The sequence below is a fragment of the Pipistrellus kuhlii genome, unplaced genomic scaffold, assembly GCF_014108245.1.
Source record: "Pipistrellus kuhlii isolate mPipKuh1 unplaced genomic scaffold, mPipKuh1.p scaffold_m20_p_33, whole genome shotgun sequence".
Taxonomy (NCBI): domain Eukaryota; kingdom Metazoa; phylum Chordata; class Mammalia; order Chiroptera; family Vespertilionidae; genus Pipistrellus; species Pipistrellus kuhlii.
Genome location: NW_023425533.1, coordinates 1,767,764 through 1,780,713, shown reverse-complemented (window position 1 = coordinate 1,780,713; position 12,950 = coordinate 1,767,764). Strand labels below are relative to the sequence as shown.

The 12,950-nt window shown below is 34.9% G+C and overlaps 1 protein-coding gene across 1 annotated transcript in view; it reads right to left on the bottom strand.

Moving 5' to 3' along the window:
- Window positions 1–12,950, bottom strand: part of IL1RAPL2 (interleukin 1 receptor accessory protein like 2) — a 1,438,686-nt gene that overhangs the window by 694,451 nt on the left and 731,285 nt on the right. The window contains exon 4 of the mRNA XM_036460794.2: window positions 7,415–7,568. Coding sequence (XP_036316687.1) covers window positions 7,415–7,568 — 154 coding nt within the window. The remainder of the gene's footprint in view (window positions 1–7,414; window positions 7,569–12,950) is intronic.

Below are 12,950 nucleotides of genomic sequence, written 5' to 3'. Positions count from 1 at the left end.
AAAATATTAGTAAATCATATCCAGCAATATATTAAAAAGATCATATACCATGATCAAGTGGTATTTATTCTGTGGATGCAAAGCTGGTACAATATTAATAAATCAATAAATGTGACACATCACATAAAAAAATGAAAGATAAAAATCACATAAACATATAAACTGATGCAGCAAAAGCACTCAAAATCCAGCACCCTTCTAGCAATATCTCCCAAGAAAACAGAAACACCAATCAGAAAGGCTATATACACCCCAATGTTCATAGCAGCACAATTTATAATAACTAAGATTTGGAAACAGCCTAAATGCCCATCAGCAGATGAGTGGATTAGAAAACCGTGGTGTGTCTACACAATGGAATACTATACTGCTATAAGAAAGAAGGGATTCTTACCATTTGCAACAGTATGGGTGGAACTGGAGAGCATTATGCTAAGTGAAATAAGCCAGTCAGTGAAATAAAAATACTACATTATCTCACTAATTTATAGATAATAAAGAACATTATAAACTGATGAACAAAAACAGATAGAGAGACAGAGAAGCATTGAACAGACTGCCAAATGACAGTGGGAAGGCTGGAGAGGGCTGGAGGCAGGGAAAGGTAAGAGATCAATGGAAGGACTTGTATGCATGCATACAAGCATAACTAATGGATGAAGGACACTGAGAGGGGTTGAGGGCATATGCCTGGGAGTAGGGGAGGCTGGAGGAAGGTTAATTGGGGGGAAAAAGAGACATGTGTATTATTATTTGTAATACTTTAAACAATAAAAAAGAAAAACAATCAGGCACACTTTTTTAATAAAAGCTCTCTGTAAAGTAGGAATATAGGAATCATACCTCAACATAATGAAGGCAATATTTAAACAATCAGCCAACATAAAACTCAATGGGCAAAAACTAAAATGATTCCCTTAAGAACAGGAACATGACAAGGAGGTCTATTTTCACTACTCTTATTCAATATATTACTGGAAGTCCTAGCCATGGTGATAAGAAGAGATAAAAGGTATTTAAATTGGAAAGGAAAGAGTAATACTATAATTAGTCACAGATTATATGCCATTGTACATAGAATACCTTAAAGACTCCACCCTGAAACTGCTAGGCTTAAAAATGAATCTGGCAATAAAAACAATGAAAAGATCAAACACTTGGAGGCTAAATAGCATGCTATTAAAGAATGATTGGGTTACCAAAGAGATGAAAGAAGAAATTAAAAGCATCCTGGAAACAAATGACAATGAAAACACAACAATCCAAAATCTATGGGACACAATGAAAGAAATCCTGAGAGGAAAGTTCATAGCTCTACAGACCTACCTCAAAAAATGAGAAAAAAAATGGTAATAAATTATCTAACCTTGGAACTTAAAGAACTAGAAAATGAGCAACAAGAAAAGCCCACAGTAAGCAGAAAGAAGGAGATAATAAAGATCAGAGGAGCCGAAACCAGTTTGGCTCAGTGGTAGAGCGTTGGTCTGTGGACTGAAAGGTCCCAGGTTCGATTCTGGTCAAGGGCATGTATATTGGTTACAGGCACATCCCCGGTAGGGGGTGTGCAGGAGGCAGCTGGTCGATGTTTCTCTCTCATCGATGTTTCTAGCTCTGTATCCCTCTCTCCTCCTCTCTGTAAAAAAATCAATAAAATATATTTTTTTAAAAAGATCAAAGCAGAAATAAATGATATAGAAACAAACAAACAAAAAAACTATACAAAAGATCAATGAAACCAAGAGTTGGTTCTTTGAAAGGATAAACAAGACTGATTAACCTCTAGCCAGGCTCACCGAGAAACAAAGAAAGAGGTTCCAAATAAAGAAAATCAGAAATGAAGTGATGTAACAACTGACCCCACAAATATACAAAGGATTATAAAAAATACTATGAGCAACTCCACTCCAACAAACTGGACTTCTATTAAATGGACACATTCCTATAAAATACAAGCTTCCAAAACTCAATCAGGAAGATTAAAAAAAAAAAAAACTGAATAGGCCCACAACTACTGATGATGAAATTGAAACAGTAATTAAGAAGCTTCCAAAAAACCAAAGTCCTGGGCAATATGTCTTCACAGGGGAGTTTTACCAAACATTCAAAGAAGAATTAAAACCAATCCTTCTCAGACTATTCCAAAAAAATTCAAGAGGAAAGCACACTTCCAAACTTTTTCTATGGAGCCAGCATTACCCTAATGCCAAAACCAGATAAAGACTCCACTAAGAAAGAGAATTATAGGTCAATATCCCTCATGAACATAGATGCTGAAATCTCCAACAAAATTCTAGCAAACCAGATCCAGCATTACATTAGAAAAATCATACACCATGACCAAGTGGGATTTATTCCAGGAATGAAAGGCTGGTACAATATCCCCAAAATCAATAAATGTAATACATCACATAAATAAAGTGAGAGACAAAAAAAATCACATAATCATATCAATTGATAAAGAAAAGGCATTTGACAAAATCCAATACTGTTTTCTGATAAAAATTCTCAGCAAAGTGGAAATAGAGGGATCATAACTCAACATAAAAATAAAAGCCTTATGTGACAAATCTCCAGCCAACATCATACTCAATGGGCAAAAAACTAAAACCATTTCTACTAAGTACAGGAACAAGACAGGGATGCCTGCTTTCACTACTACTATTCAACATAGTACTGGAAGTGCTAGCCATAGCAATCAGACAAGAAGAAGAAATAAAGGGAATCTAAATTGGAGAAGAGGAAGTAAATTTGTCATTATTCACAGATGACATGATAGTGTACATAGAAAACCCTAAAGATTCTATAAAAAAATATTAGACTTAATAAATGAATTTGGCAATGTAGCATGATACAAAATTAATGCCCAGAAATATATGGCATTACTATATATCAACAGTGAACTTATAGAGAGACTAAGAAGTCAATCCCATTTACCATAGCACCAAAAAACTAATATTCGATATATCTAAGAATAAACTTAACTAAGGAGGTAAAAGACCTTTACTCAGAAAGCTACAGAACATTGAAAAAAGAGATAGCCAAAACCAGTTTGGCTCAGTGGATAGAGTGTCTGCCTGCGGACGGACTGAAGGGTCCCAGGTTTGATTCTGGTCAAGAGCATGTACCTTGGTTGTGGGCACATCCCCAGTGGGGGTGTGCAGAAGTCAGCTGATTGATATTTCTCTCTCATCAATGTTTCTTTCTTTCTTTTTAATAATTTTTTATTGTTCATATTATTACAAATGTTCCTTCCCCCACCACCACCACCATTGCTCTCCTCCACCAGATTCCCACCCCACCCTCTGCCCTTTCCCCACTCCCCATTGTCCTCATCCATAGGTGCACAGTTTATGTTCAGTCTCTTCCCACATCCCCCTCTCCCCTTTTCCCCAAGAATCATCAGTTCACTCCCCTTCCATACCTCTGATTCTATTATATTCAACAGTTAATATTGTTCATCAGATTTTTTAAAAATTTCCTTGGTTTTTAGATTCACTTGTTGATAGTTACGTATTTGTTGTTCATAATTTTTATCTTTATTTACTTTCTCTTCTGAATATTCAAGGTGATGAATAGTAAGAACCTACAGCCAAAGATAATCTATCCAACAAAGCTATCACTCAGAATCGAAGGTCAGATAAAAAGCTTCACTAATAAAAAAAATCTAAAGGAGTTCATCAACACCCAACCAGAATTATATGAATTGCTGAAAGGGGTTCTCTCATCAATGTTTCTAGCTCTCTGTCCCTCTCCCTTCCTCTCTGTAAAAAAATCAATAAAATATATTTTAAAAAAGAAAAAAGAGAGGAAGATATAAATAGATGGAAGAGCATATGGTGTTCATGGATTGGTAGAATCAACATCATTAAAATGCCCATAGTATCCAAAGCAATCTATATATTCAATGCACTCCCCATTAAAATACCAAAGGCATATTCCACAGACCTTAATGAACTCTACAAAAATTTATTTGAAATTAAAAAAAGACTTCAAATAGCTGTAGTAATCCTGCAAAAGAAGAGCAATGTAGGAGGGATCTCAAAATCATATATCAAGCTGTACTATAAAGCCACTGTTCTCAAAACTACCTGGTACTGGCATAAGAACAGACATATAAACCAGTGCAATAAAATAGAGAACCCAGAAATTGCCCCAAACCACTCTGCTCAATTAATATTTGACAAAGGAGGCAAGAGCATAACAACGGAGTAAAGACAGTGCCTTCAACAAATTGTGCTGGGAAAACTGGATATACACATGCAAAAAGATGAAACTAGACCACCAGCATACACCTTACACAAGAATGAACTCATAATGGATAAAATACTTAAATGCAAGGCATGAAACCATAAAAATCTTAGAAGAATACATTGGCAGTAACATCTCAAACATCTGAGGTAGCAGAATTTTTGCCTATACATTTCCTAGGGCAAAGGAAATAAAGGATAAAATAAATAAGTGAGACTACATCAAAATAAAAAGCTTCTGAATAGCTAAAGAAGCCACCATCAAAATGAGAAGGAAACTCATTGTATGGGAAAACATCTGATAAAGTGTTAATAGTCAAAATATATAAAATACTCATATAAATAAGCAAAAGGAATATAAATCATCCAATTAAAAATATACAGATGACACAAATAGATATTTCTCCAAAGAGGATATACAAATGGTCAAGAGACATATGAACAAATGCTGAAAGTCACTATTATTAAAGATATTCAAATTAAAAGCACAATGAGATATAACCTCACATCTGTTAGAATAGCTATCATTAAAAAAAATCAACAAACAATAATTTATGGAGAGAATTCAGAGAAATATAATACTAGTTCACTGCAGATTTGTGCCATTATCATGCAAAGCAGTATGGAGTTTCCTTAAATAATTAAAAATGGGCCTTCCATTTTACCCAGTGATCCTAGTAATATATTCTAAAAACTCCAAAACATCAATCAGAAAGAATATATGCACCCCTATGTTCATTGCAATGTTATTTACAATAGCTAATATTTGGAAACAGCCCAAGTTCTCATGAGTGTATGAATGAGTTAAAAAAGCTGTGGGACATTTACACAATGGAAAACTATGCAGCTATAAAAAATGTATCTCTTAATCTTTGGGACAGCATGGCTGAACCTGAAGACTATTATGCTAAGTTAAATAAATCTCAGAAAGACAAATATTACACGAGCTCACTTATTTGTGGAATCTAGTGAACGAAATGAATTGATCAGCAAAACAAGACCTGAAGCTTAGAAGCATGGAACAGACTGATATACCTCAATATGGTGTTGGGGACTAGAAGAGATAAATCAAAGAACTTACATACTTATCTGAGTAGTCCATGGACATGGCAAAAAAGGAGGTGAAGACCTGGGTTGGGGTAGAGACTGTGAGGAGGGGTATAAAGGGGTGGGGAATGGGATACTTCTGTAATACTATCAACATTCAAATATATTTTAATTAAAATTAAATTAAGGGGGAAAAGAACCTTATCTTCATCCTACCTTGGTTCTTATTTTATTATAACATTAGATAGATAGATAGATAGATAGATAGATAGATAGATAGATGATAGATAGATAGATAGATATTAATCTTTATTATTGAAAGTATTATACATACTGCCTTTTTTCCCTCCATCCTTTCTTGCTCGCTCCACTCCCTGACTCAGGCCTTCACCACCCTGTTGTCTATGTCCATTTGTTTTGCATATATGCATATAAATTCTTTGGTTGATCTCTTCTCCCACCCACTCCACCTTCCCTTTGAGATTAGACAGTATATTCTTTGCTTCTATGTCTCTGGACCTATTTTGTTTATCAGTTTATTTTGGTAATTAGATTCCACATATGAGTGAGATAATGTGATACATGCCTTTCTCTGACTGGCTTAATTCGCTTAGCATAATACTCTCCAGGTCCCTTCATGCTGTCTCAAAGTGTAAGAAATCCTTCTTTTTTACTGCTGCATAATGAAAATGGTGTAAATGTACCACAGCCTTTTTATTCATTTATCTACTAACGGCCACTTGGGCTGTTTCCAGATCTTAGCAATTATAAATTGTGTTGCTATAAACATAGTGATGCATACATACTACCTGGGATCTTCCACATGATTCTGATGCACACTATAGTTGGAGAACCTTTGGGAGGTAGAGTTCAGGTGAAATTTTAAAATGGTAATCCAGCTACAATGAAAGTTTTCAGCAAGCAAATTAACACCTTATGAAATACACAAAATATTTTACCATGACTCACATATTTTCCAAAATACTAATGTGTATGTATTTACACAAACACACACACACACACACACACACACACACACACACACACCACACACACACACACACACACTTTTAAAACATATAAGAAGAAATAAGAAATTAATCAAGATTGAATAAAACAATAGGTGGACTTTTTGTTGTACACTTTCTTAGGATTCATCAAATTCTTTGTCAGGGATAACATGTATGGTATCAAGTTCAGTCCTATGTCTTTGAAAATTACATACTTTCTAATATTCTCCACCAGGTAAAAATATCCAGAGTTTCTCTCTTCCACTCCTATGTGTAGAATTACTAGTCTACACTTCAATTCTACTTCTGATTTAAAACATACACATGATGCCATTGTTTTGGAGTTGCTTCATTTAAAAATCTCACAATAACATCACTCATTTATGAGCAAATTGGTATGAGCTTTATTTGGGATATAGTCTAATATTTTATTCCAAAAGTGCACCAGAACCTCATTCTGAGGTAGCCTTCCCAAAAGGCAATTTTACATATGGGTTATGTTAGCATTCTAGAGTGGTTACAGTATATCTTTTCAGAGGTGTTTAGTAACAATCAATGATATTTTGAAGAGTTAAGAATATACATATTCCTAAGCGATAGTTATGACCAGTTGACCAAACAACCCATTGACAAGCTGCTATGATGCACACTGACCACCAGGGAACAGACACTCAATGCAGGAGCCTCCCCCTGGTGGTCAGTGTGCTCCCACAGCTAACCTCCTATGGCCAGCTAACCTCCCACAGTCCCTTCCCCCGGCTGGCTGGCCCTGCCTGATTGGCCCCGATTGGGACTCGGCAAGATGGCCCAATCATCCAGGATCACCATCCAGGCTAAGGGACTACACCCATGCACAAATTTGTACACAGGGCCTCTAGTCTTTCATAAAGGCAGAGAATAGATTGATAGCAATTGGGCCTTTGTTCTGTAGATAAAGTGTGCATATTCTGTATATAAGTTATTAGTACTAACAGTGAGTTTCTCAACTATTTGATTCACAGCCAATTCTAAGTTCACAGCAAGTTGGTTCTTTTAAAAAATGCCAATTTCTTTCCATATCAAATTATACTTAATTCTCACTTGCCATAATTTTGAAGAACCAGTTCCTACCTGTAACTTTCAATTCAGTTGTTCGTCTTACAAGTTTTCCTTCATATTTAAGTTCACAAGTGTAATTTCCTCCATCTTCTTCTTGAACTTCTTGGATTAGAAGAGCATTTCCTTTCTGTATTATTATGCTTCTCCACATTTTTGGCTTGCATTCCTGTAGAGAAAACGATTTCAAGTAAGTGAAAAAATAAAAATTCACATAACTAAATCTTAGTATTGACAATTTTATATTTTCACTTTTTGTACTCTTTTCTTTAGTTTTCAAAATATGTAACTAAAGAGTGAAGTCAGTGACCAGAAAAAATCACAATGAGTCCATTTTACATATCACAACTATCACTCTAAGAGTCATTTTAAAAGTCTGATCCCCAGAGCAAAATATTTCATTCTGCTCAAATATAAAAGAATAAAGCTCCCCAACTTCAAAAATGGTATAGCAGAACCTCAAAAGTCACTAAATGTCATCATAATGGCCTTTTTTCTTTCTTTCTATCTTATAGGGATGTTTCCTAAGAGGATAGTGTTAATTTAGCAACATAGTCTACTACAAGAGAGTCTTACACATTACTGAAAATTATAATATGCTTTTATATTAGCTATGTTTACAGTGGTTTAATTAATTACCTCATATTGTAAAAACTACTATTAATATTCCAGATTCTCCCCCTGCCCCCATTGTCAGGAAATACATTTGAATGGTAGAGGGAGGGATATAGAAAATCAGGCTTAATGAGTTAACTAGAAACATAGCTAGGTAAAATAAAGACAGTTTGTTTTAGTAACAGAATGGATATATTATCTGTCTACTTTTGGGGTTATAAGATTTGGGGTCGTTTGGAAATATATATATACTATATATATTTCAGAGACAAAATTAGAAAGAGTGAGAGGTAGGAACATCAATGATGAGACAGAGTAATTGATTGGCTGACTGACTCCCACATGCCACACACTGTGTATAGAACCTGCAACCTGGCCATGTGCCCTGAACAGGCATTGAACCATGTCCTGCTGGTTCATAGGTTGATGCTCAACCACTGAGCCATCATGGTTGTGCAAGATTTGGTTTTAAAGTAAATTCTTCTACTCTCCTGATAGGAATATGAAGGAGTCTTGTTACTGGTATTGAACTTCCCTAAAAAGAAATGTTTAACTCTTTTCAGGGAGTGACAAGGATATAGTAATAGCCAAATATGTAAGCATATTTAATCAAGTGGCTTTGTCATTTGGGAATTTTCTCAGTCTACTTTTTAGATATTATTCTAGTTTGTTTGCCACTCATATCAAATATTCAACCAAAATAGTAACTAAAAACTGTAAAAATATTTATGGAGGTGTAGGAGATGGCTGTGAGAGAATGCTAAATAATCAAGTAACATATTTTATCATATACATTTTGAATCTTTCGTTGAAGGCAATAAAAATTGATTGTGCAGATTTTGTGAATAATTGTTGAGAGCAATTTCTACTGTCCAGTCTATGGTATTAAAAATACCCTCACCTTAGCTGGTTTTGCTCAGTGGATAGAGTGTCAGCCTGCGGACTGAGGGGTCCCGGTTCAATTCTGGTCAAGGGCACATGCCCAGGTTGCAGGCTCGATCCCTAGTAAGGGGCAGCCAATCAATGATTCTTTCTCATCATTGATGTTTCTATTCCTCTCTTTCCCTTTCCCTTCTTCTATGACATCAATAACAAATATTTAGAAAAAATATCCTCTCTACTTTGCCTCACCCACATCCTCCTCACACATGCTTTTAAAATTAATGTAAAGATAGAATCAGTACTGACACTCTATCTGCAGCTCTGCATGTGTATCTGTGTATGTCTGTGTCTTTGTGTATGTGTATAAATGATTTGGAAGAGCATGAACCAAGTACCCATTTATTACTGTTTATTGGTTTGTTTCTTTTACTGTAACAATTTTTTTTCTTTTATGATAGCAGGGATTTTTACCACAAAATATAGAAAACCAGCACAGAAGTTCACAGCGATATTATTTAGGAGATATGCTTGCCTTTTGTCCAATACAACTACCCACACACATTGTCAGAGAGCAAATAAAAGTAATACTATCTAGGGCATCCAGACAGAAGACTGCTTTATTCCCTAGAATCTTTCCAAAGAACAGTTAAGGGTCTGTCTGAAATTATATTATACACAATCTCTGGTGAGGTTTATCACCTATATGAGATTTGCTTCTGAGTTAAGCCTTGAGATATAAGGTTTCTGGGAAAACAAAGAAGAAAGTCTGAACAGAAAGAAAAAAAAAAAGATAGTCCAGCTGCCATTATCATAATACAATAATAATCCACAATTATTTTCGCATTGCTTCCAACTCTGGTAGCCTCAGATTTCTAAAAAAATAATTTTGAAGGTCATTAAACAAAAACATGGTCCCTCTGGGCATTTTGAAAGGAAAGGAAAATGAAAATTAAGCTGCTTCATTTTCACATAGGGTTGGTGAGGGCAGACAAATGAGCCCACACACTCATTTTAAAGATAAATGGCATTGTTTTCTAATGTCATTTTGCAGGGAAAGTTCACATGCAATTAGCTCTAACCAGTTTTCATTTTCACTGCATACTGTTTTTCCCCCCAGGAAGTAAATCTAAAGCATATATGGAAATTAGAAAATAACTCATGATGAAGAATAACCTATAATCTTTACATGTTCTTTGGGATAAATATATAATAGATAGTTATAAGTACATTCCAAGTTGCCATCTAGCCTTATAAAGGGTTATTTGTAGTCAGAAGAGGGTTTTTGTTTGTTTCTTTCTTAAATGTGGCATAGAAAAATGTAATCTTCAGGTTAACTCCACCATTCTTCAGACAATGTTGTATAATTGAAAAGGCAAATTGACTTTAGAGAAAGACAACTCAAGTTCAAAATCTGGGGGTCCTCCAAGTTCTGTGATCTTGACCACAATTGCTTAACTTCTTTATGTTTCTTACATTGCATGTGGGGATAGTATACACTACTGTGTGAGTAACCAGAATCTAGAGGCTTGCAGGGTTTATTCATTATACTTTTTGGTCACCCACGACCTAGTATGTTTTCCATCCTTAAACTTTCCCAATCCTGAATTACATCTCTTCCAAACCTCCAGCTCTGCTTGTGAAAATTAGTACTAAAGAACTAATTAAATAAAAAGAAATCTTTATTAATTGGTTAACCATTTCCTAGAAACATAATACTTTAACTCACTGAAAATGTGTAGTTCCTAAGAGTCCACTCTAACACTACTCATAGCAGATGGGACAAAATTTAGAGGAACTATATTTTATTCAAAAGAGCTTTATAGATTACCATCTTGTCCTCCACCAACCTTTCCTTCACAAAGTTACCGCATTGGCTATCCTACCCACATACATGTGGGTTCCTATATTGAATCTTAGAAGTCTTCCAAGTCTTTATTCCATTATTTGTAGCCTCTCTTCCTTAAACTGCTGGCTGCTAGTCTTAATACTGTCACTGTTTCTTTCCTGCCCCAAATTGTCTCATCACCTCTAGTAGATACACAACATTGAAGTTCCTCATTACCCCCAGACCTATATAATTCAATTCTGACTGCTTATTAGGCAAATAAGTTTGAAAGATATTGTTCAAGTGCCAAGAACAAATTGCCAAAGCCTCAAATGTGAGCAGATCCTTAATATTGTCTTCAGTGTATTCATTCCTTTATTATTTAATGGCCCTACAAACATTAAAAAAAATGTCACAAACTTGAAAATTTTGCCAAGGGCCAGTCTTACCTTAGATGCCTAAGTTCAACAAACACCTCCACTTCACTGCCTGGTTTGCACCTCATACAGTAGTTTGTTTTAGGACATCCACAATCAGTCAAAATAAAGTCAGCCCTTAAAGCCCAGCTTCTTTCCCTCCCTCCCATCCTTCCTAAGTGGCAAATGTCACTTGTCAGGAATTAGTGGTTTGGGAGCCCAGAATGTTTAACAGAAACATCTATTAACAAAGCCTCTTAACGTAACATGTTCCCAGCCATATTTGGATCTTGGAGTTTCCACCTTGAAATATTCATCACTGTATCCACAGTCCACTTCCAATATACCGTGTTTCCCTGAAAATAAGACATCCTCCGAAAATAAGACCTAGCGCATAGAAAGATAAGACATCCCCTGAAAATAAGACCTAGCGCAACTTTGGGAGAAAAAATTAATATAAGACACTGTCTTATTTTCGGGGAAACAGGGTATCATCATCATATCCACAGGTGATTTTCTTTTTTTAATTTATCTTTATTGTTGAAAGTATTACAGATGTCCTCTTTTTCCTCCATTGACCCATTTACCCAGTTCCTGACCCCTCCCCAGGACTTCATTACTCTATTGTCTATGCCTTTGGGTTATGCATATATACATAGAAGTTGCTTGGTTAATATCTTTCCAGCCCCCAACTCCCTTCTTCCATCTGAGATTCATCAGTCTGTTGTATGCTTTCATATCTCTAGATCTATTTTGTTTGTCAGTTTATTTTGTTCATTATATTCCACATACAAGTGAGAGCATGTGATACTTGTCTTTCTCTCACTTGCTTATTTCTTTTAGCATTATAGTCTCCAGGTCCCTCCATGCTAGCTCAAAGGGTAAGAGGTTCTTTAACAGTTGCATAGCATTCCATTATGTAAATGTATCACAGTTTAGTGTTTTGGTTTTTTTTGTTTTGTTTGTTTGTTTGTTTTTCCCCCCCACATTCATCTACTGATGGGCACTTGGGCTATTTCCCAAGTGTTTTTCAGTTTCTTTTGTTGGTCATGGATACTTCAGTGCTATTTAGGTCGCATGACTCATTTCTCATGGCAAGAATATGAGGAAGATAATTTAAATATTTATTCTGATACTGAAGTTCTGGCATAAAGCAGCTGTGCAAACATAAGTCAATGATATATTGTCTAGTCTTCAAAGCATCCTTTTTCAAATTCCTAAAACCCCTCAGACCAAAATTTTCTCCTGTCTTATGAAGACTGAAGTACTATAGAGAGCATCTAGGCATTTGCCTAAGCATCTGTAGGGATCCTAAATTTCCTCAACTTAAAGATGAAAAAGATATAGCACAATTGCTAATTGGATATAAAATTTGCCCTACTCAAAATGTAGGGGATAGCCCACTCTAGAAAGCCATTGCCCTCCAGCTCTATTTCTTCAACTTTTCTATCTTCACAGTTCTAATTTTGGTATTGGTACCCCACAGTAAATTTTAAAAAATTAATATAAATTTTATATTATATAAAATATAATATATATAAATATATAAATATATATAAATATATATAAATATAATATATAAATTTTATAAAATTAATATAATATTAATATAAATTATTATAAATTAATACAAAAGTAATATAAATGTAAATTAATATAAAATTAAAAAAATTAATACAACCTCACGCAAAAGGCTTACTTACCTCTGTTAATTTAATGTAGGATATTTGTATGACTTTTAACAAAAAATTTAAAGGCATACAAAAAGGTAAAAAATATCATTTGAAGAGAGAGAGAAAGCATCAGAACCACA